We start from the raw sequence: 25,245 nt of genomic DNA, 5'->3' as shown, positions 1-25,245 counted from the left end.
AACACACACAATGGAACACTATCAGTGATGGTGCATTATTGAACTACTGTGGGATCATCATGACAGAGAATGGAACAAAAGGCAGCAACATCCGAAGACAAGCTTTGGCTATTTAAGCAGTCTTCTATTCCTGAAGAATACAAGAGGTCAGGCTATGTTGAAGAATAAAGGTGTCTGTACCAAATATTAACTTTCAAGCTTATTAGTACAAACTCTGTTTTTGCCAATGACTCAATATTTACATGCAAGTTTGCACACATCTCATCGAACCTATTCCTATTTTTCCCAGTAAAATATAAAGAACTGAAGGATGGCTCAAGACTTTTGCACAGTGTTGCAGATACACAAGTTTCCTTTTGTGTCGATATAATTTACATTTCTTATTTCCTACACATTTATTAAAAATATACTTAAAGCTATCAAGACAATAGTTATTAAAAGTAGTACATAATCAAAACCTGGTAAACTGAAAATGCAAAATAAGAAACATGCATTGTAATAATAAGTGTCACCTCAATCTACAGATTAAACCTTATTTTTTAGCAAAAGTATTTATTAAAACAGCAAACTGACTGAGCCAGCAGGAAAAAAAGATGTTTTGGCAGGATTCAGACCAGCAGTTCATACAGTTTTAAGGCACAGTGGTGTGAACACTTCATTTCTAATCTTAACGTAGTTTTAATTAAACATATAAATTACCAAAACTGATAGAAAAACACTGTTTCCATGTACCTATTTGACACATTTAATCTAAAGGTGGCATCCTCAAAAAAGGAGCTGATAATGGCGATTAGTAGAAACGATCAGACATTAGTAAAATATTACCATCTAGTGTATGATAAGATGGTTAATAAAGCATAACATGGTTACATACAGTATACATATTGTTCATATCCTGCCACAGTAGTCAGTGATAAGAGTCACAGTTACATGATAAATATATTATATCTTTAATCAGCAGCACAAAGCAGAACTTTATGCACTGGAGATCAGCAAAGTCCAAGTAAAATCCATGTTTCAGTGATGTGGTGACATGATCAGGAACATCACATGTACGTGATGTAGTTTTCAGGTACCAGGCCTGTTCTGCCATTGTATGTTGCTTGAAGCCATCCTGGTTCCACCGACGGGCACACTGCAGACACAAACAGATCAGTTAAACTCAGCAAGTCGAGACAAAGACCCTCGTAAACCACTCACATTTCATATGATGACTTACACAGACACCCATAACCTTGCTCTCTACAACCTACAACTCAAGCTGAAGAACTGCTGTTATGTTAGGATGGCACAAACTTTACAAGATCCAGTGACCCTCATGCTAAATTTTAGTCCAGATCATGACGTTTCTAATGAACCTTTCAACAATGAACAATGAGTAATGCTTTTTAATACTCACAAAACAGCAAAGATATGTAATTAAAGTTCAATGAGCTACAATGCTGTAATGTAGGTCAATTGTCTGAGCTAGTTTTATGAATGAACAAAACACAGCTTAAAACACCCCTGAACACCTGATACTGAGATTCAGTCTGTGTAGAGATGAGCAAGAACAAACGAACAAGTCCAACAGAAGCTTCAGGTAGAAGCAGTGATGTTAGCTCGCCAATGGAACAGGAGCCTTTAAGAGGCAAGTTTAGTAATACGTAAGTGTTCCTAGCCGCTATGCAGAGCTTTGTAGCTGTACATGTTAAAGCTGCCTGCTGCCATTTGATGGCAGTATAAAGAAGCTTGAGGCTAATGTTGTTCAGGCTTTTTTAAATAACGTGCAAGTCTTTCAACCAGTCTTCTTGTACCTGTCAAACATAACTGCTTAGCTTTTGACCTAAACACAGCTTTATCAACCTGTTGGTTGGATTCCCATAATCCACAGGTGTCGAACTCCAGGCCTCAAGGGCCGGTGTCCTGCAGGTTTTAGATGTTTCCTTGATCCAACACAGCTGATTTAAATGGCTAAATTACCTCCTCAATGTGTCCTGAAGTTCTCCAGAAGCCTGGTGATGAACTGATCACTTGATTCAGGTGTGTTGACCTAGGGTGATATCTAAAACCTGCAGGACACCGGCCCTCGAGGCCTGGAGTTCGACACCCCTGCCATAATCCTTCTCTATGTGTAGGTGAAGAGACACATAAATGAACCTTAAACTAGGCCTTACCCAGTCTCACCTAACTGATTTGTTGCATGAAATGACATCACAGTGTATGCACACTCGAGAAAACACAAAAACATCTCAATACCAGCTGGCCCGTGGAGCAGATGCCACATGTTATCCAGGTACCGATATCATTGTTATACTAGTAGTAAACAGAGCCAGTGCTCCCTCAGCGGATTTAATCTTACCATTTGAGAACAGCGCCCCCTGTGGAAAACTGAGTTCATGGCTGTGTTCTGCTTCACAGGAGTAAAGAGCTTTAGCGTCCCTAAGAAAACAAAAAATAATTTAAAGTCAAAGTCAGTAAAGGGGAGTTTTTGTGTGCAAAGATGTGGCAGCTTAAAAAGTAGAGAAACCTCAAAGTTAATATACCTTCCAGTGGAACACACGTCTAACGCTGAGGAGAATATTGAACTTTCGCGCTGCGGCAGTCTCGCTGATAATCTGTCACACACAAACACAAAACTATCATCTGCGGTACGTAACTTGAAAAACATTTCCTGAGATAATTTCCATCTTTAATTGAGGGTCAATAAGTGACCAGGTCTGGGTTGAGAGCACCATCTAATAACAAGCAGCTAAACTGTCATTTTAATAATTTTAATAAATGATTCAGGCTGTTCCTCAGCCCAGACAAGAAAGAAAATACTCTAAGAAACTTTAATTTAAAGCCAACAAGCGCAATCCACAGCATTGATTGTTACTTTGAAATATTCTTTAAGCCAGCAGCTGTTTCTTCAGTCAGCCATGCAGTCTGATTTTCTCCTGAGCTTTTGGTTCAAAGGTAAAACTGTGCGGTTAGACCACCTTGATATTAAATCATTTTACAGGCACTCACAGTGATCCAGGTCTCTGATAACCATTGCTGGACACAGAGTGTTTCGAGGTCAGATCAGAGCCACAGCGGATGCGTGAACTTTTACGCATGTGCGTAGCCTCCTGTGGGTCCAGCGACATGAGACTCTGCACCGATCCGTGACAGCTTTTGTAATCTGCGACAAGCCACACAAGAAATCAGAAGCAAACAAGGGACTCGTATTTATAGTTTATCTTTAAACTACAGCTTCGATTTTGCATTTCTGCAAAAGGCTGAGCAGGTGAACAGAGTTACGCACCCTCAGAGATGTGTAGGGAGGTGAGAGAGGAAGACGTGGAAAGCCGGTAGGGAAACAGTGAAGAGGAGGAGGACGATGAGGAGGAGGCAGTTCTGTAAGCAGTTCTAAGCTGCCGAGGAGAGGTAGAATCGGACACTTTGGTGTCTGTGACAGTGACACTGGGTGCATTTCTTCCATCCACCGAATGGGTGCTTTTCAGAGAGGAGACAGACGCCACCCTCTGAACTGGTCCAGCCTCCCTGAGCGAGGAGGCGCGCTCTACTGACGAGTTCTGGGCGGAGGAGGTGGATGTGGAGGCTCTGGAGGGAGATCTTGACTCTTTCCCAGAAGCCAAGGAGTCAACTGAGTTCCTTTTGATAGACTTCTCCACAGCAGAAAGTAAAGAGGATGTGGAGGAGGAGACAGAGGACGTCTGCTGAGTTGGAGTGAGCTGAGTGGATGTCCAGGATGCAGAAGGCAGGAGGTGGGGGGAGGAGGCACTGTCTGTCGGGGGTTTCTGACCTTTACCGTTTTGTGGCAGTGAGCAAGAGGAAGCTGCAGCAGGAGAGGATTGTTTTGACGAGGGTGAGCTGGGCTCAGCAGCAGGAGAGGACGGAGGTGAAGTTTGAGACAATCCGTTCTTTTCAGAGGAGTGTGAGGACAGAGACTCCTGGCTGCCCATCGGAGTCGTGCTGGAGCTGCTACTGAATGTATCACCTAGAAGGAGAAATGGAAACAAACCCTTCAAATAAGACTTTCGAAATATTAATGCATTAGCCTGTCATCTCACTTTCTCACTGACTTATTCTAGTAATGCAGCTAAAACTCTTTGAAAAAAAATTTCTTGGTTCATGCTTTAATACCAGATTTACCAGTAAGAACGCTCAAAATGTTTTCGACATCAGCCATAATTTAATAATGTGTGTATTTATGTTATTCATATAGCACTTTTTAAATGAGATATTAAGTGGTTTATAATTTAAAGTGAGAGGAAACTGATGGTCACCCACTTATCAATGACACTACTCCTCCACCCCTGAAAAAGAGCAATAAATTGCACTGTACATTTTAAGAAATAAACTGCAAATATGACACAAACTAAAACTCATATATGCAATTAATATTTACTGTTTGTTTTTATCTCATCAGAAGTTTAAATAAACACTCCTTTTTTGTTTAAAAAAAAGCACAATTTTCTGGCAATTATTTCATTTGGACTTTAAAGGTTACATTTAATTCTGTGGAGATATTTTGGCATTAATGAGATGCAGTTTTTAGGAGAACGGGTGTCAACTTACAGATATGGTCTTTTAAAAACAAAATAATTTGCAAACACTGCAAACAGCTGATTGGATCCATCAAAATGAGAGGCATTCTTCTATTATCTTCTCTCGAAGCAGCAGAAAATGGATATGTAGTTGCTTCCATTTGTATTTGAGCAAAATGTTTGACTTCATGTGTTTAGATACTGAGACTCACTGTCATTGTCTGCCAGGCAGAGAGCAGGAGGGTAAAGGCGGGCTCGTCTCTTTCCAGATGACAGACAGATGGCCTTGCTCCTGCGGGGAGTCGACCGAGAGGATGGAGCCTGAGGCAACGGCACTGACAGGTCTGGGGCCTCACTGAAGATCTAAGTGCAGAGTATACACTTACATTAAGTGTGTGTGTGTGTTTGTGTGTGTGTGTGCATTAAAGCGTTGGTGTACGTCTCTGTAAGCGCACCTTGTCATGGTTTTCAATAATAATCTCCACCACAATGTTCTGAAACTTGATGTTCATCATAGCAGCCACTGTCTCCTCCTGGGACCTCATCAAAGTGGGACCGAAGATCATTCCCAGGTTGGACACAGTCATCATATTTTCGTTGCTGTGAGAGGACACCCTGCACACACACAGACACGCAAACAGTGGGCAGTTTTATTTATGGCAAACAAACAGAAAAAATATCAAACAAAGCATTATGAAATCAAAATGTGCATACTTAAGGAGATGGTTGGTTAAGAGGTCCAACATTGTTCTGTTTTTTTCTGGTAACTTGTGTACAAGAGCATGAATGGCTCTCACTCTGTGGTTCAGCTCATCATATCCTTTAAACAAGCACAGGGTACACAGGGAGGGATGTGATTTGCTTCTGTTTACATCACATACAATACGTGAAGTGACAGTTTCAATCTAAATACTTCTAAAATGTTGTCTCTCAGGCTGTACTCTGTAATATAAAGAGGCGGTAAGATTTTACTTGCAGCCCTGATGAAGTCTTTATGCAGCCTGTAAGTCAGCAGTGGTTCTGCCAGGCACCTGCACACACAGAATGATAGAAATGAGAAATGTATAATTCACGAGGTGCATAACTAATAAAAAGGAGCTTTTTGCTACCTGAAGTAATCCTTGAGGCCACTAGTTATGGTCTTGGTGTCCCAGGCATCTGCCTCCAGCTGCATGTCAGAGGCAGCTGTAGAAGCTGTGAATAACAGACTTTTAAATATACCTGATAATCTTTGGAGTGGAATAAATCTTCCCTATGCACAGGAATAACAGGGCGTATCTCACCAAACACACTCGTCATCAACCGCTGGACCTTAGAATTCACTCCTCCTGTCCTGTAGAGTCCAAGAGTTGTAATGCCTGCAGGTTTTAACATATATTTCACAATAAGCTCTCAAAAGAATTCAATTTTTCCCACATGAACATTTTAAGGATGAGGAATACCTCTCGCTTCAACCAGCTCGATACACTTCTTAACAAATTTGAAGCCTGCCTCATTTAGAAATGCTGTAAATCACAAACACAAGATCAAGTAAATCTCTGAGGCACTCCGACACACATGCTCTAAGATGGTAATAAACAGAGAATTGAATACAAAGCTTTTCAGCACTTACTCTCTTCTTTTTTACTGAGCAATGATGGCAGAGTGTATATCTGAACAAAGAAGGACAAAAGGTTATTTAGTGCAAGAGCAAGAATATGAGTATAATAATATATCTAGGTGAGCTATCCTTGAAACCCCTTCCATTGGTAAGTTATTAATAGTGGATATTTTCATACAGGCTCCTTCCCATCCATTGCCTCCATCCACAGCCGTCTGTTGGCCTCTGAAAGCGCCTGCAGGGTGATCACACCCTGTCTGCAGTGAAAGGGAGGTTATTTTAGCTAAGAAAACTCCGGCAGCAAAATCTCTGTTTATTCAGTTCACAAATAATCTCTTGGTTTTGTTTTCATCTCACCTCTCCACCACCTCGATGTCGAAGCAGAAGCGTTTGTCTATTGAATCGGTCTTCCTTCGAACGCACGAGCGCAGCCTAAACATCTCTGGTGTATTGTGCACCACGCCGTTCTGTTAACAAGGAAATGTGCTTTCAGTATGTGCTATTATAGCCTAATAATGCATCTGACAAAGTTTGAGCTTTTGGTATAGTCAATAAATATTACTGCTCAATCCTTTTAGTACCATATTTGTGCTTTTGCAAGTCCTACTTTTCAGTCTTTGCTAAAATACTACAAATAAGTAGCTTTCACAGCTTCATGTTTTTGTAAATGTTTTAGTAACAAATTATTTTAGTTTTATTACACAGATTTCAAATTATTGAGTTCCCTGCTTGTTTTATTTGGTTTTAATTATTTGGCTCCTTTAATTTTTTAACATTCTTTTTGACTGTATTTATTCATCTTAAGCTATTTTAGTACACACTTATTTTTAATTTTTGTCTGTTATAACAAAGGCATTTCCTAACTTTTGGGATAAATAAAGTATATCTTATCTTGGTGTGTGCAGGAGGAAGGATGTTTTCAAAGCAGTGCTGGTGGACATTCAAGTAAAGAGCTGTGATGCCTAAACCTTATATGTCAGAGCTGAGCTGTCAGAAATCACAGACCACACCGAAGTAGTTTCAAAATTGGAAAGTGAGCCCAGTGCAGAAGCGTCTGATGACCATGTTTGGTAGTAAATGGGCTAAAACGTGTAAAAACACGGTGTGGGTTTCCTCACCTGTCTGCTGGCTGGTCTGATCTCTGTGTTGCTCATGGTGAACATCTTGGAGCTCCTTTCATAAGTACAGTAGTATCTGGTCCACACACTTCCCAGTGGACCTACATAATAGATAGAATACACATTTTCATGGAGCTGAACGTGAATGTTTTCAGTTTGAATGTGAGTCTAGGATCTTCTAAGAATAAGGGAGAGGACAAAGTATAAGAGTTGCATGTCTTACGTTTCTCCTGTATATACAGATATCCCTCCATGGTAAAGCAGCTGGGCGCTTTGAAGTCCTCTTCTGCAGATCTGATCCTCTTCATCAACCTCTCAACCTCGGCGCGTGTACTTTCAAAGTTATTGCGAGCCTTAATAACAAACACATGCATAATTTGTACAGGAAACCACAATAGAATGAGACTTGCTTGATGGTCATTAAGTATACAAATCTTTAAACAATGTAGTCAGGAAATGGTTTCTTCATCTAGTCTACATTACTACAAGAGTTTCTTTGTTAATCTGAGCTCATTTTCTCTTATATATTATTCAAAGCAGTGGACTGACTTTATATTTGCATTTAAAAAAAATCCAGCTTTAAAAAATAAAAAAGACACACAGGTTTTCACCTGATAGAGAAGTAGCCGTAGATATAATTTAAAAGACCTTACAAACAAACTTAAAAGTCTAAAAAAGTTTACGGGGCCCAGTACATTTTTGCAGTCTGGAAATAATTGATTAAAGAGAGCCTATTTAGATCACTTTCACTTTCATAATAGTTATATAGTGCCAGATGGATCTAAACCTTGTCTGTAATATAATTTAATTAATGCCTAAAATGTAAATAAATCAGACAAAACACATCATAAACAAGTAAGCATTAAAGGCTCCAGATGTTATTCAAAACATATGCAGTTAACAATCACTTACATTTTGCAGATTAAACTGAAGCTGCTGCTTATAGGGTTCAAACTCAGAGGCCAACTCGTATCCCTCATGGTAAAATGTAAACAACCCCTGAAGGAAGGCTAAAAGCTGGAGAGCAGAGGCACAGGAAAATGTTAGCTGGGGGCTTGGGAGTGAAGAGTATAATGAGAGGATTACAAAAGAATGATTGTCAGTCATCGGCTCAATCAATCCAAAATAACTTCAGCTGGAGAAAACCTCTCTATCTCTGTCTGTTGTTTGGTTTGCTGCCCTTGTTTACCTTACAACAAAGAGTTTCCTTTTCTGTCTGCCAGAAAAATCTCAGTGCAGGAAGTGCTGTTACAGCAACAGGAAGTGGGCTCTACTGATATGTATCATTAAACATGTTTATCACTAGGCAAACACTCCGTGTAATGTATACTTTTCAGAAAACGACTTTCTTTTTACTTTAAAACTGAAATTTTATTACTTGATGTTTATGACACAGAAGAGACTCATTACTTAATATTTTCCTGCGATGTCGCACTGGTGACTAGGTTTTCCCTCTACTGATCAGAGCAAAAAGTAAAGTGTGAACTGGCAACTCGACACAGGAAGCAAATACCTGATAATGATTTCATCGTGTTTCGTGTTACGAAAAGTGAAATTTCTATGGCACTTGTGTTATGTGAACTCACCGGCTCTACAAATTCAAACTTCTTTCTCTCCTGCACTTCTTGGATCTTGAAGACATACTGGAGAGACGCATCATAAAAAATCTGCCTGTCTTTACTCATCTGTGAGTCAGCCTGCAACAGATACAGCAGAAACACCACACAGTGTTTAGTGTATTTAATGTTTACGCTTTATTTATATGTAACAACTTATGTAGAGTTTTACCTCTTGCAGCTGGGACTCCTTCTTTTTGGAAGACAGACTGAGGTGTTTCTCCAGGACAGAGTAGTACCGTTCTGTTTCTTTGTCAAATTGCTTCTTTTCCTCCTGAAAAGAGTGAGGGATCCACAGACTTAAATAAATAAATAAATACATTTAAATCTGCCAATAAAATGCATACAGTTTACATTTTAGGTAACACAAATGTGTCACACATGGACTTTTACATCTCTGTTAGCAGGGCTGAAAGTCTTAACATAACACATAACAGATGTGCCGTGGCCAGTGACGAAACAAGCATAAGTTACAGTATTTTATTCTTTTAATGTTTTTTTTCACTTAAACCATAAACTACTATTTTAATTGTATTAATTTTAATTGTAATTGTATAATTGTATAAAGTTAACAAGAAGATTATCTTGGTCATTTTGAGGTTTAGACTGTTTGCTAGATATCCAGATCGGCAGCACAAGGATGCTGGAGCCTATTCCCACTGACACTGCATGAAAAGCAAGCACATGCACTGCATAAGTACTGCACAAATACACCGCTTTTGACTGAATTCAGAAATGCCATAAAGCTGATACACAGCATACAAAATGGAAACAAGAATAATGCAAAATTATTTTTTTGCAAGTAATTAAAATATAGTTTTTTTTATAAATGTAATTTCCAATGTAATTTGTGACTTTTTGCTGTAAAATGTAAATAAAGAATGTCTGTTCAGTTGTTCAAATTGAGGAACTGAACAGACTTAAGTGTTGTTCAGACTTAAGTGGGTTTTATACTTTCCACATCTGCGAATCTTCTTGGGTGTCTGTGAATTTCAATTACAATGCACCAACTACATATGCGCGTAGGCAGTGCAGTTTAAAGAAGTATAACTGGAATGATTACTCAGTCGTTGGGTCTCCAGTGGTCCGTGTATAATCGAGGCTTTAAAATATCTCATCATCTACATCTCTCCATGCTACCCTGTCGCACCTGGAGCACCAGGGGAGCTACACATGCCTCCTCTTTATTGACTTTAGCTCTGCCTTTAACACCATCCTTCCTCACAGCTGGTGTGCAAGCTGTTAACCCTAGGAGTCCCATATTCCACCTGTCTATGGATTAAGGACTTTCTGACAAACCGTACACAAAGGGTTACGGTGGGCCCCCACATCTCCTTTTTTTAAAAATCAGTCTTTTGTAATTATATTTAAACTTTTTCTCTTGACACCACAGGCTAAAACTTTATCATACAAAGTAGAAGCTATATATGAACATATTCCAGAAACACCACCATCTTCTCTGGGCTAACGCTTATTTGAAATGGACTGAGGCAAAGCAGAAAACTGCTCTGTGGTCAGACTAAAGCGGAGACACACCTTTATCTGGTTTGTTATCAGTGCTCAGCTCAAAAGTTTGAATCTCCTGGGGTGCGTCAGTGCCTGTGAAATTAACAGCTTACACATCTTAAAAGGGGCCGTCAATGCTGAAGGTTTTACAGCAACTTGTGCTCCCAGATTGTCTTTTCAGTGAAGGCCTTGGATATTTCAGCAAGACAATGCCAACTACTCAACCAGTATGGCTTCACAGTAGAAAAGTCTTGCAGTCCAGACCTTTCAGCAGCTGAAAACATTTGGACATTATGAAATAAAAAAATATGGGGCTGTTGAGCAGCTTTAACTGGTTATATTTGCAAATCACTGCGTTCCATTTTTTGTTTCAATTTCTCACATCGTCCTAACTTCTTATGTAATTTGTTTTATTCTACAGATAAAAGTTAGGCAGTCACTAAAGTTTTGAGTTTATCCTGCTGGAACTGTGAGTTTCAGTAGCACATTTTTTGGAAGAGACACACTAAAAATAGTTACGATAACATCTCTTTTACAAAAACAGCTGTAGCTCTCAATGCCACACGTGTATCTCTATTCTCTGAGAAGTGACTACTGGCATTTCTCACGCAAACACCTGCAACATTTCAGGCTGAGGAGTTACTTCCAGTAATACAAAGAAGTGAGCTTTGATTTCATTTTCAGGACTAGTAATCGACCACGTGATGCTGCTATCTACATCCTTATTTTTCACTGAAAAAGAAAAGAGGAAACCAAAAAATAGATAAAACTGGATTATACAACTCGAGACAGCTGCTGAAACCAGACACCAAACTCATTTTTTGTTTACACTGTCTGTCTGAGTTCAACCATCCCTCTGTCTGTGACGTGCTCCTTTTCTTGCCCTCCCAGCGTCCGTTCCCATGACCTTGTTGCTGACACTGGACTGTGATCCATCATTTATCTCGACAAATTGGATTCTCTGATCGCTGACTAACAACCCGAGCGGGACCAGAAAGAAGCAGAGTGATCTGTCTGATCACCACCCAGAGTGCTGCATACCAAATGAAAGCAACATCCATGTTCATAATCTACTCAGCAGTGACCCTTCGACTATAAGAAGAGGAGGTATACCTTTACAGCTCCAATCTGTTCCTTCCGAAACTTCTCGAGTGGTGAGATCAAAACATCATCAGCATTTTGGATCTAAGAGATGAAAACAGAAAATGCAGTCAGCTCAGTGCGTCATATCGAGTAAATATCGAGACAAGCAACATAAATAAAGCAACAGCTCCCATGAGGGCTTTAGCGTCTCACTCAAAATAGCTTTTATCAACTGGTCAGCAGAGGCTTGCCTTTTATTATTCTGAGAGTTTTACCTTAAAACAGGAAAATTTAATTCAAAATATTTCAAATCAATATGCTAACAAGACAATCTATCGAAAACTTCACCAAATTGTTGTATAAAAGCAAATTTCTGGTTGAGATTTACTCTATTTACCTTGTCAATTGTAAACTATTTAAATGGAAATTATTGAGAACAGAGGTAGCAAGGTATGTATATTTGAGCAAAGCAAATGATCTGAATAATCAAACACTTTTTAATGCCTACACTTTACCTGCTGCTGACATAACAAAAAAAAAACAAAGCTTAAGCTTCATCACCTTGAAGAGCTGTTCAAACATCACAGTAACACCCAGCACAAACATTTAGTTATGATTTCGTCATGCTTGGCACATACAGTACTCTGCCAAAGCCTCAAGCCATCTCACATTCCTTTATATTGTGCCAAAGCCAGACTTTCTGAAGGTCTTTTAAAGCTTTTCTTTTGACATCGGCTCCTTTTTCACACACTTGCTATCCAGTCTTTGTATCTGACCATTTGCAAAATGACAATTATCCCAAACAAACTGCATACCTGGATAGAAAACACACAATGAAACACTATTAGTCATGGATTGGCCTCCCCACAATAATGTTGAACCTGGACTTCAACATCAACAACAACAGTGTGAGATTAGAATGGAACAAAAGGCAGCCAACATCCAAAGGATAAAAAGAAAAAATCTGATTGTCCTTCGAGAAGCCTGTAGAATTGTTCCTGAAGACTACTTGAAGAAAGAAAGCTTGCCAAAGAGAGTTCAGGTCTTGTTGAAGAATAAAGTTGCTCGGTGGTGATATCCAATTTTGACTATAAGGTTTGTCAGAAATGCCCTTTTTTTTTTTTTTTTGCTTTATACAATGTATTCCTGTTGTCCTAGAAAAAGATAAAGACATGAGGGGTGGCTCAAGACTTTTGCACATCACTCTATTTAAAAACACTAGACATAAAACTGTTTTTTTGCCAGTAGTCATTGAAATACTGCAAACCAAAGAGCTCTGATGCAAAGTATTTCACAAAATATTGGCCAACACTGGCCTGTTTCATCAGAAAAATTACAGTAAAACTGCTGTTGTGGAGGTATGTAACAACGACAGGAGAGGTCTCAGTGTCTCACTCCAACAACTTTATTAACTGACAGAACTTCACATATAGTCAGCGCCAAAATCTCCACCCCCACACTTCCTTTCAACTTGTGTGTGAGTGGAGCCACCTGGTGGTCCGCCACACATACCCCCCCTTGAACACACAGTCAGGTCTCCATTCAGTCCAGGACCCTGGGTCTAAGCAAACGACCCGCACGACTGAACCTGGGAGGGAGAGAACAGGCAGAGGAAGGTCCATCCTGTGAACGAGGCTGGTGAAGGCGAGCAGGAAAGGCAGGAGGAGGCTCAAACGTTGGTGGTCCGGGGGTAGTCCTGGGGGGAAAACCAGAGACTGTCAACCCCAGCGCAGGAGGTCGGCCACGGCGAGGGGCCTGGGCCGGCACTACATCACTGTCCGGAAGAACATGTGCTGGTTTAAGTCTGTCAACACACACAGTCTCCCTTCGACCCCCAAAATCCAAAACAAAATGTTTCTGGCCCGGTTCAATAACCCTGAACGGGCCGTCATACAGCGGCCGCAGCGGTGTCCTGTGGGCATCGTGCCTGACAAAAACAAACTTAGCAGTCTCTAAAGTCTTTGGAACAAAGGTGTCAGGCACGCAATGGTGCACCGGACCAGGAACCCGAAGCGAGTGCAAAAGCGGGGTGAGAGAGAGCACCGATGGATCGAAGCAGGGAGGAGGATTTTCAGGCAAGAATTCTCCAGGCACGCGGAGGGGCTGACCAAACACTAGCTCAGCTGGGGAAGCGCCGAGATCCTCCTTAACCGCAGAGCGCAGCCCAAGCAAAACCCACGGGAGGCGGTCAACCCAATTGCCATCTTTTAAGGAGGCGCGAAAGGCAGCCTTCAGCGACCGGTGGAACCGTTCACACATCCCATTAGCCTGCGGGTTGTATGCGGTTGTGCGGTGGACTTTAGCCCCCAGTCCATCAGCCATGGCCGACCAAAGCTCGGAAATGAACTGGGGGCCTCTGTCTGACGTAATGTCCGCGGGTGGGCCGAAACGCGAGACCCAGGTCGACAAAAACGCCTTGGCCACCACTGCTGCAGTAGTGGACGCCAGGGGGACCGCCTCCGGCCACCTGGTGGTCCGGTCAACAACAGTCAAAAGGTGCGTAAAACCTTGTGACTGCGGCAAGGGACCCACCAGATCGACATGCACATGATCGAAACGTTTGCCGGGTATGAAGAACGGCTCCAGGGGCGCCTTGGTGTGTTTATGAACCTTCGCGCGCTGGCAGGGAATGCACGCCGACGCCCATTCCTTAACAGATTTGCGAAGGCCTGGCCAAACAAATTTAGAGCTGACCAGTTTAACAGAGGCCCGGACCCCTGGATGAGAGAGAGCATGTACCGAGTCAAAAACTTGACGACGCCAGGAAGCGGGAACCACAGGGCGAGGGCGGCCGGTGGAAACGTCACAGACGAGGAGGGGACCACCGTCCTGCACGGGTCTGTCCTCCAGTATGAGGCCCGTCTGGGTGGATTTAAGCGCGAGGATGTCAGGGTCACCGCTCTGATCGGCAGCCATGGCGGAGTAGTCTATGCCGAGAAAGACGGGAGAAACCAGCGCACGGGACAAACAGTCAGCCACATGATTGGATTTACCAGCCACGTGCCGAATGTCCGTGGTAAACTCAGAAATGGCTGCCAACTGGCGCTGCTGGCGTGCACTCCATGGATCGGAAACCTTGGACATGGCAAACGTCAAGGGTTTGTGGTCCACGTATGCGGTAAAGTGACGACCCTCGAGAAAAAACCGGAAATGACGAGACGCCAGGTGGAGCGCCAGTAGCTCCCTGTCAAAAACGCTGTAATTGCGTTCGCTGTCACGTAGCGTACGGCTGAAAAAGGCGAGCGGTCGCCAGACACCCGAGATTCGCTGTTCCAGCACCGCACCCACCGCTATGTCCGACGCATCAGTGGTCAACGCAATCGGCGCTGAGGGGGATGGGTGGGCCAGAAGGGCAGCATTAGCTAACGCTGACTTAGCATCAGAAAACGCTTGGATGCTGTCCGGAAACCAGTCAACGGGGTCATTAGCTTTTTTACCCTTTAACGCCCCATAAAGGGGCTTCAGCAGATGTGCCGCTCTGGGGAGAAAACGGTTGTAAAAATTCACCATCCCCAAAAATTCCTGCAGTGCCTTAACAGTCGTGGGACGCGGAAATTCCGAAACAGCTCGGACTTTGTCAGGCAACGGAACCGCGCCCTCGGCGGAAACACGGTGCCCAAGGAAATCGAGAACGGGCAACCCAAACTGGCATTTAGACGGATTAATAATCAGTCCATGCTCCGCCAAACGCTGAAAAACCTGACGCAGATGGAACATGTGCTGCTCCTTCGAGCTGCTGGCCACCAGTATATCATCAAGATATACAAAAACAAAGGGCAGCCCGCGCAAGACCGAGTCCATCAACCGCTGGAAGGTTTGGGCGGCACCTTTCAGGCCAAACGGCATGCGCAGAAACTCGAAAAGGCCGAAAGGTGTAATTACGGCGGTTTTGGGGACATCCTCCGCGCGCACGGGAACCTGGTGATATCCCCGTACCAAATCGATCTTAGAAAAAAACCGAGGTCCCCGCAAGATGGGCGGAAAAATCTTGGATGTGGGGAATGGGATAACGATCGTTCTCCGTGACATTATTAAGACGGCGGAAATCCCCACAAGGTCGCCACCGACCATCAGATTTAGGCACCATGTGTAACGGAGAAGCCCAGGCACTGTTCGAACGCTGCACGATGCCCAGACGCTCCATGGTGGCAAATTCTTCCCTAGCGACAGCCAGTTTGGCGGGGTCGAGGCGGCGCGCGCGCGCGAACACCGGGGGCCCTACTGTAGTTATGTAATGCTCTACCCCATGCTTCGTCACCGTGCTCGAGAAAGTGGGGACAGTGAGTGAGGGAAACTCAGAAAGCAAACACTGAAAAACGTCACCCGAATCTACTGAGTTAGCATGCACCACGGGCTGAGCACCCCGAGTCAAACAGGGTAATGAGGAAAAGGACACAGCATCAATTAAACGTCTGTTAGCCACATCAACCAGTAGTCCGTGAGCACAAAGAAAATCAGCGCCTATTATAGGCACAGAGCTAGCAGCAACAACAAAGTTCCACTGAAAGTCACGGTCGTGAAAGCAAACAGTCACCAACCTTTCACCGAAGGTTTTGATGGGAGAGCCATTAGCCGCTGTTAGCAATGGCCCGCAACCCTCAGCTAGCCTGTCCGAGCCAGCCGGGGGAAGAAGGCTCTTCTGTGAGCCGGAGTCCACCAGGAAACGCCTCCCCGAGCGTGAGTCCTCTAAGAAAAGCAGCCTTTCCTTGTTGCCAGCGGTCGCGGCTGCTACAGAGCGCTGACATGCCCGTTTCCCTGGGTCTGGAAACTGCAAGGCGGGAGGCAGCGCCGTGCCTTCGCTCCAAAACGCTGGTGATAAAAACAAAGCCCCTTTCCGCGGTGCCGCCGTGCAGCGATTCCGGCCACAGTGGACGAGTCGGAGGGCCCGTGGAGCATCGGGGAGGGGGAGGGGGAAAACGCTGGTGGGTCCTGAATAACCGTCTGGACGCCGAAAGTCCTGGTAGCCAGGAGGATGCGATCCGCCTCTTCCGCTAGGGAGCGGTAATCCTTCGTGGCCAATAGCGGGGAGTTGGCAAGGCCAGCGCGCACTGGAGCCGGCAGCTGTCGAAGAAAGAGGTGGGTGAAGAGAAATCCTCCGTCCTCCGCGCCCAGCAAGGACAGCATGCTCTCCATGAGCTCGAGGGCGGTGCCGTCGCCCAGGCCCGCGATGGAAAGGAGTTTCTCGGCCCGCTCAGCATCAGAGAGGGAGTAACGCCGCAGCAGCAGCCCCTTGAGGGCGGCGTACTTGCCCTGGGCTGGGGGATCCCGGAGGAGAGTCATCACACGGCGGGTTGACAGCGGGTCAAGTGAGGCCACCACATGGTGGTATTTAGTGTCGTCGGCTGAAACTCCACGAAGAGCAAACTGAGCTTCTACGTGCATGAACCATGAAGGAGGATCGTGAAGCCAAAAATCCGGCAATTTAAGCGCCACAGCAAACGCAGCCATCGGCGGAGGTGAAGGTCCGGCGGCCGCCGATGCTTCCAGGCCAGAGCTGGCTTCGTCGTCGAGCCTTAGCATGTTCACTACAGGGGTCACCAATGTGGAGGTATGTAACAACGACAGGAGAGGTCTCAGTGTCTCACTCCAACAACTTTATTAACTGACAGAACTTCACATATAGTCAGCGCCAAAATCTCCACCCCCACACTTCCTTTCAACTTGTGTGTGAGTGGAGCCACCTGGTGGTCCGCCACACTGTAACATTTCTGCTGGTTGAGTTGCTGCAGTATGTATGAGAAACTTGTGAGTGAGAGGCTGTGGTACAGAGGGGTTATCAGAACTGAGGACTCTGGTGTTTACATTAGGTCTCTGCCCTCTTTAGTCAGGAGTCTATATATTGCAAATGTCGGTCAAATCTTACTTTGTTCTGTCTCAGTTGATTTAAGCATCAGACTATAAATATACCCCCACTCCCACATCATGACTCCACTTTCACTTTGACTTTCGTGCTGCCCTAATACCCCAAAAGAGATCTGGTTTCTTATTACATTCAGCTGGATGAAAGTGAAATCTAAGAGACTGAAGTCCATTGTCAGGTCACAATAATGGTCTTTTCAGGTTGGACGGGTAGGTATTTCAGAGGAACTCATTTGCTGGAATTTCCCTTAAACATAATAATGATAATAATGATGTTGTTAGAAGGATTGGAGTAGTGCCACATTAAGTGGAAAAGCATGCAATCGAAATGCGTGCACACACATACACACTCACAAAGAGAAATGGGCAGTCAAACACACACACACAGGACCCTTATATGGACTTTCCCAGGCACTGGGGCTGTGCTCACGCTCACAGGGGAATTGGCAGAATAGGTTCCACATGGTGCCTCTGTAACCAGACCGTGCTCACAACCACAAAGACACACACATGAGGTTGCATACTATGCACATACATTGCACATGCGCACAGGTTTGCCTTCACACAGACTGTGCCAGACTCGAGTCACCCTGAAACAAAGACCTCTGACTGATGGAGGTTCTCTGAGTCAAAGACATTTCCCAAATTGCCATGGTGCACAAAGTGCTGTCGGTAAAACGTATTCACTAAAAAAAAAAGAAGGTGTGAATCAGACTTGTGGGAACTGGACTGAAGTAGGAGCTCGAGGAAGTGACAGTGGCTAAGAATGAGTTCAGCTTTTAAACAGAAATCCTGTACATAGTAACTAATAGGGCTGCTCAATTAATCGAATTTTAATCACGATTACGATCTGGGCTTTCAACGATCATTAAAAATGACTGAGCCGATTATTAGCCCCTCCCTCATTTATCCGCGACACCTTAAAGGCCGGTCCGTAAAAAGTATTGTCGGGCATAAACTGGTCCGTGGCGCAAAAAAGGTTGGAGACCGCTGATTAAGAGGACCCGAGGGAAGCTCGGAAAGCTAAGCAGAAGTTATTTGGAGAGGAGAGTGACTGCCGTTGGTTGAAAAGAGAGGTTAAAAAAAACTTCAGTGGTGTTGCACACTATTTTATATTATTTTTTAAAGTCATTGTTAACCCTTTAAATCCGGTCAGAGCAGCACGCTCCGTTTTGTGTAACGATTTTTAAATCCCTGTAGAACCTGAACCGTGTAAGCTAGCGCAATAATTTGTTTTGTATATGAAACCGGAGGAGTTGTACTTACATCTTATGCCATCAGCTTGTCCTCGGTCACGGTTTCCTTCCACATATAGCTTTGCAAAAATTGCATAAAAAGCGCTTGCAGGAACAAAAACATAATATTCCAGAAACATGCTTTGCCGATCCGATCAGCTGTTAGTAACACTTCCCACAGTGAAACAGACATCAGCGCGAACTATCACATGTCCGCCATTTCCTGGCCGAAACCGGAAGTGACGTCATTTTCGCGGAAATGTAGTTTTTTACTTGTAGGCCTTAAAAACCTATACTGGTCATGTTTGACTTTTCTGAATAGTTTCTGAGATGCTTAGAACTCAAATTGCACTGCTGGAAATAGTTTATTTTGATGCACCTGCTGTTTTCTTTGCAAATTTGCATCATAGGATTGTTTTTTTGTTTTTTCTGCAGTGTATATAAAAATTGGTGTATCTCAAAAATAAAACTATGAAGACACTCAAAATAAATTTCCTGTTGTTGTAAACTATTTTTTGCAACTTTTTTGTATTTAAAGTTTTAAGGGATAAACCTCTTAAATTTCTCCAAGTAGAAATATATGTAAAAAACAAAACAAAAACTATTTTCAATTTTTTTGTAGTTTATTGCACTTTTTTGCAATTAATGTAGTTACTATGGACTTAATGCATACATATTATTAAAATATGGGCCATATCAGTTGTATAGCAACTTGAAATGCTCCCACAAATGGCACTACAACATGTAAAAAAATAATATAAGCTCTGGCGGACTTAGTTCTATGGTAGGTCTTAAAGGGTTAAATAAATATCGTCAAATAATCGAGATCTCAATTTCAGTGAAAATAATCGTGATTATCATTTTTGCCATAATCGAGCAGCCCTAGTAACTAATGACTTAAATCTTAATCAGTAATGGTGAATAAACATGTTTTTTTTTTGTCCACTTGGGCTGGTGAAAAAGTTGTGAACACATTTACAGTCACATATTGGGTTGATCATTAGCATTCATTTGAAATTGCTTTCTAGCCTCCTGGTGATCCTATTTTTAATATTTACTCCTTTTTTGGTCAGTGTATAGTAGTTAGTAAGGTAATGTACAGTGAGATGGTTTCAGCTCGGCCAAAATGACACTGAGAAAGAACTGAGAGGGAACCAAAACAGGCTAGTTTCAGTTCTCTCGTGATAAAGTTCTGCAGACCTGAAGGAAGCCTCAGATTCAAGTGGTATTTTTTCCCTTTCATGCTGCCACAGTATTTTCAAATTCTTACTATTAAAAAAAAAATTACAGGTGCTTAAAGATGGGATGCACTTGCTGCTTTCTGCTGCTCAACAGGAGACATAGAGTGCGAACACATTTCTGGTTGGTTTAGACTTTGATGATAGCAGTTTGGTTAATTTTTTTAAGAGATGAGCATAGTCAGCCAGAGAAAGATGACAGGTATAAATATCTACAAGAACAAACATCCTACAGTTAGTTATCAATGTATCAAACTGCTACCAAGTCTGTATTTCTACGCACCCACACTCAAATACAATCACACATTTTCTTACCAGACGTTTTCTCTCCTCTTCCATGGTGCTTAAGAGCTGAGAGAACTCCTTTAAAGACTGGGCTGCAAAATAAATAACACATCCCACTGCTGTAAAAGGCTTTGCATATCTTAAATATTGTGCAAGCTTGTGTAAAAAGTGGCATTTCTGTCTCACCTATATTGACCTCATCATCAGTCTCTGCATCTCCAATGCATTCAAACTGAAACTCCTGCAGAGACTGTGAGAATCGCTGTACAGCAAGAGAAAGACCTGAGGAAGACAGGTAGAAGTTCATTACGTCAACTAAAGCATTGTTAACAGCTGGATTACGGGTAACATCTTTAACTTAGCCTGTTTAGCTTTTTGCACAAGTTGCCATCAGCGGCCACCTGAAATGCTCCCTTTGTTCTACAGGTTGCAGGGAAAAATCACTTATTCCATCCTGTAATAAACCATTAATATATTTTCCTACAAGTCTCTTCAAGTGTGATGTAAATGAAGTGCCACACCCTGCAACAATCTCCTGTGTGTTTACGTGTCCAAACAACACTCCAATAATAGAGTTTAATACCACAGTTTATTCTCTAAGGCACACAAAATACTTGGCTGCATTCTGTCATTAACACACCCTGAGATTGTTGTGCAGGGCAGCCGCTGAGAAAACATCTTAATCATACCACTCCACTGCAAACTGATAATAAAACCATTAAACTGTCATTTATATTTCTATCAGTGTACACCAGATTACTGCAAAAACTTTGTTCAGGTTGAATGTATGAAAACAACAAAACAACCACTTCATTCTGCACTCGATTTGGTGTCCAGGACTGTTTATGTCCTAGACTGCATTCGTGCAGAAAAATGTGCTTAATGTGCTTATTCTGATGAGGGTTTGTTTGGTGTCAAATAACTTGCTTTTGACTGGTTTTCAGGTTATTTCACATCTGTGTGGTCACAGAGCAGTCAAACACCTTGTGTGTTTAAGGTGACCCCCTTGTGTTCCCTCAATCTTACAATTCAACACTGTTAGGCACACACTTTTTCCAAAGTATGGCTTTTTACTTAGAGGCTGCACCAAAAGACATCATTTCATCAAGGTTCTCCTGAAGTTAACATGTGGAAATCACCACAATAACACAAACATTGGAGACTTTTGTGAAGTATAAACACAATAAAATATACAACTACAATAAAGACTCGAAAACCCTTAATAACTGTGTAAAACTAGTGGTAGGTGATTCTCAAGAGGTTTTTTTTTTCAGCTCAAAATGAGATGTGCCATTTCATGGATGAACTAAAACCTAGATTATTATCAGAGAAATCATCCTCTGAACAGTTAACAACAGTTTTAAAGGCTGCTGGGATTTTTTTTTTTAAGAGAGAGAGGATGCATGAGAGTAAGACATCTAATGCGAAAAAGTACACATATTTACTTAGCAAGAGATTTGGAAAACATTCAAATAAAATATATCTCTCTTTCACTGATTTACTCTCAGCATTGGTAATATGTCCCACATTGTCCCTCACAAGCATACTTCTTGTCCTATATTTACTGTTTTTGAAGTCTGGTCATGCTTCTTTTAACAGAGGTTAAAACTCCAGCAACACTTGTGGTATTATTGCTTCACCCTGGTGAAAGCTGCAAGCTGAAATGTGGTGATCAAACAATAAAATTGAAGCTTCAGCCTCTTTAGACTTCATGTTCTTCTTCATCCAGTTCGGAAGTAGGTAAGGTTTTCTGACAAACCTCTGCCTTGTTTTGACCTTGTGTGTATACAGCTGGCAGCGGCAGGTGATGACCTCAGCCAACAGGTGAGCCAAAAACCCCACCCCCCACCTTAATCAAACACTACAAACAACAAGGAGGTATATGCTGTTTGAAAGCTGTCATCAGGACAAGAATATGGCACCCAGTCAGTAACCCAGCCATGTGCCTTTATACTGTCAAATGAAGGTGTCAAAATTAATAAACACACAGTCATTAACGCGATCTTTGGGGGCTGACCTGTACTATGTAAGGTTATTTGATGGTGAATGCCATGAGACTGAGCAACCTTCTTTAAGACTTTCTTTGCATAGCATTTGCGTGTTCCAGTTATTTCCAACCATTTAATAAATACAAGGTATTCTGGGGCTGGCGTTTAAAAAAAATTGTATTCAGGAAAAACCCCAAATGTGATAATAATAAAGATTCATATGTGCAAAAATGTGAATATTTCCAGTTTTCCTCTGTTTTAAAGAAATTGAGAGTTTAGTGCCTTTAGGTTTAGTACTAATACCCAAGCAAAACAAGCTAAATTAACATTCTTCTGCCACTTTTAAAAAAAATACCCACTGTTTATAGAAAAAAAAAATCAAAAACATCACTGATATAGTTAATGTGGACATGGTCTTTTTATATATTTTCAGTAATCTAGCCGAAATCAGGTAACACCCAATAGTAGCTTGGTGGGTGGAGGTTAGGCGGTGGTCCTGCTGTTTTGGGCCCTCAAGGCAGTTGTCAGCTGTTTGCTGCTTTCTGCTAGTTAAAACCTGTATGTAACAGCAGACTACAATATTGTAACGGTGACCTACATCAACAAATTAAGGTGAACAAATATTATTAATTATTAACTCGCGCAATAGCTGCTGTGTATATCACAGACCTACACTGTGCATAACACTGTAACTACCTTCCAAACTGTCCTGCTCATACTACACACACAAATGAAAAATGAGACACTCAAGGTTCAAGTCCCTACAGTGGTTCTGTTTGGAATGATACCCAGAGGACTTCCCTTTGGATCAGGTTGCATAAATCACTGCAAACTGTAAAGCACATTCGCTCCCAAGAATCAGCTATTAATCAGCGCGTACTTACTTTTAAGGGCAGATATGAGCATGTTTCCATCTTTGATGAGGTCTTTTATGAACCTGTTGGTTCGCTCCAACTCTATTTCATGGCACTGCAGCCGCTCTCTGAAATCCGGGCTGTCCAGGAAAGAATCACTGAACTCCAGCGTCGGCAGACCCATCGCTAGATTAATACACGCCGCTAATTACGAGAGAACAACAGCACGACGCCTTCTCTGCCTCCTCGGCGAGACACCAAACGGTGTTTCAGTGTGCTCCGAGCAAATTTCTCAGAAATTTCCTCCAGCTACTCTTTTTCATGCCTTTCTTACTTTTTTCCCAGCAGAACTTCCGGACACAAGAACACAACAGAGTCTCTGATAGAGAAGGCTTGGCTAAGCTATACAACGAGCTCCATGCAGCTTCTCTCCAGCCTTCTTACTGTCGCTACTTTCATATAAGGCGTCGCGCTGACTTCTTATTTACTTATTAGGTGAAGCAAAGCGGACGTACGGCCGTGCAGAGTAACTAACAGGGCTTAATGTTGGTCGCACCAAAGAAAGAAGTCGGCAAAGACTGGCTAACTTTGTCTACGGACGGATCCTAGTCTTGTTACTATGGGAACGGGAGACTCCTGCTGGCGCGTGCTGAAATTGGTGGAAAACTTGGCAAAGAATACAAATGGGCCGATAACTCTGTGATCCACAGGTTTTTAACAATATGAACACCAGCGGCAGCAACAACAACAATAATTTTAATAATAGAAAATACTCGAGCAAATTTTTAAATAAATTATTTTCCTATGAATAAATACTTAAATAACACAACAGCTCAAATTAAAGTCCTGAAAATCTGTTTCATTTCAGCGCTAATTGTCAGTATATTCCGGGTGAAGTGAAAGCGTTACAAGGAACTGAGTATGTCAGCTGATGTGTTAAAGGATTAAAAAGTACCCTGCCGTTTTTCCCTTTTTTTTCTCTTTTTTTTAAACCCCGTATTCCTCACAGACAACTAGAGACGCCTAGATGTACTGTACATCGATGAGCCACCTCATTAACTACATAACTACAGGGTAACTAACACTGATTGCCTGTTACAATGCAGTGTTCATCTGGGATACTTTGGGTGCTGGCACTGGGTGGTGTTTTGACACTTACCAACCCACCTGGACATTGTTGCAGACCAGTCATGCATCCCATCGCAGTTACACTCCCCAGTAACAGCAGCCTCTACAAGTGGATGAAAACCAGACCACAAAAACTGCTCAACAAAGGTATTAAGCTACTTTCCCCAACAAAACAAGCCCACTGAGAATCCAGAGCACACCTGATCTATGGAGGTCCCAGGCAGCCAACAGGACCTAGAAACCAATCCACTGTTAACATCCCAGTGGTAGACTCCAGGAGAACACGTCCTACTGTATTTCAGTACCCCCAATGCATGACAACTAATGTGACCAGATCCAAATAAACGTAGGACCAAATAAATGTGGGACAAAGTGCAGTGACTATAAGGGAGAATGACATGGACATGTTACTCGTACTGAGCAATGGGTTAAAAATGTGCTATATCTGACTCAAACACACACACAATATGTAAGCTAAAGCTTGAGAATCAACCACTCCGTATAGCCATATAACCCCAACAGACCACTTCAGTCTCAGAATGCTGGCTTACTCATGGTTCCTTGGGCATTTGAAAGTAGAAAGGGAGGCAGAGTCTTTGGCTTTCAAGCCTCTCTTCTATGGAACCAGCTCCCAGTTTGGATTCGGGAGATTTTGTTACCCTGCAATAGGTTTATGGTTCTGGGGGCTTTCCATGATACACAGAGTGTTTCTTCTTCACTCATCTTTTTTCGCTCTCCTTGTATTTGTACACTACTCTGCATCATTAAATATTAATACTTTCTGTCTCTCTCCCACAGCCTGTCTTTGTCCTGTCTCCCTCCAGTCATTCACACACACACACAGGGTCAGTTCAAGTGGCTGCCCCTCCGTGAACTTGGTTCTGCTGGAGGTTTCTTCCTGTAAAAGGAGAGCTTTTCCTTCCCACTGTCGCCAAGTGCTAATTGTTGGGGTTTTCTATGTGTTATTGTAGGGTTCTTACCTTACAGTATAAAGCACCTTGAGGAGGTTGTTCTTGTGATCTGGCGGTATATCAATAAAATTGAATTGACTGTGAAGCACAAATATGCTGTATTTATTTAAATTTCTTTCTCTCTCTTTTTTTTTAGTATACACACTTCTGTAGTCCCCCTTAATCTGGACATAACTGTTGAAAGTGTCATCTATTTCACATGCTATCCGATGGTTAAGTGATGACGTGACAAATCCTACTTCCGGGCCTA

The 25,245-nt window shown here is 42.5% G+C and overlaps 2 protein-coding genes across 2 annotated transcripts; both read right to left on the bottom strand.

Moving 5' to 3' along the window:
- Window positions 1-21: 21 nt before the first annotated feature.
- On the bottom strand, window positions 22-23,522 carry LOC113030329 (rho GTPase-activating protein 42-like). The gene is made up of 24 exons (XM_026181687.1): window positions 22,927-23,522; window positions 20,241-20,336; window positions 20,085-20,146; window positions 11,468-11,539; window positions 9,021-9,122; window positions 8,819-8,929; window positions 8,145-8,249; window positions 7,456-7,585; window positions 7,233-7,333; window positions 6,472-6,581; window positions 6,293-6,371; window positions 6,127-6,166; window positions 5,957-6,019; window positions 5,798-5,872; window positions 5,624-5,708; window positions 5,487-5,545; window positions 5,229-5,334; window positions 4,970-5,129; window positions 4,727-4,877; window positions 3,269-3,964; window positions 2,992-3,145; window positions 2,526-2,597; window positions 2,342-2,421; window positions 22-1,135 (listed from the first exon to the last, which is right to left on the bottom strand). Exons 1-24 carry the CDS (start codon window positions 23,078-23,080, stop codon window positions 1,047-1,049), a joined length of 2,952 nt encoding a protein of 983 aa, XP_026037472.1. The 5' UTR covers window positions 23,081-23,522; the 3' UTR covers window positions 22-1,046.
- Window positions 12,861-17,008, bottom strand: LOC113030331 (uncharacterized). Its single transcript, XM_026181693.1, has 2 exons — window positions 15,976-17,008; window positions 12,861-13,133 (listed from the first exon to the last, which is right to left on the bottom strand). Exon 1 carries the CDS (start codon window positions 16,955-16,957, stop codon window positions 16,166-16,168), a length of 792 nt encoding a protein of 263 aa, XP_026037478.1. The 5' UTR covers window positions 16,958-17,008; the 3' UTR covers window positions 12,861-13,133; window positions 15,976-16,165.
- Window positions 23,523-25,245: the final 1,723 nt, after the last annotated feature.

This window comes from Astatotilapia calliptera, chromosome 10, assembly GCF_900246225.1.
Source record: "Astatotilapia calliptera chromosome 10, fAstCal1.2, whole genome shotgun sequence".
Taxonomy (NCBI): domain Eukaryota; kingdom Metazoa; phylum Chordata; class Actinopteri; order Cichliformes; family Cichlidae; genus Astatotilapia; species Astatotilapia calliptera.
Note: the sequence above shows the minus strand (reverse complement) of the source record. Positions and strands in the feature narration are given on the sequence as shown.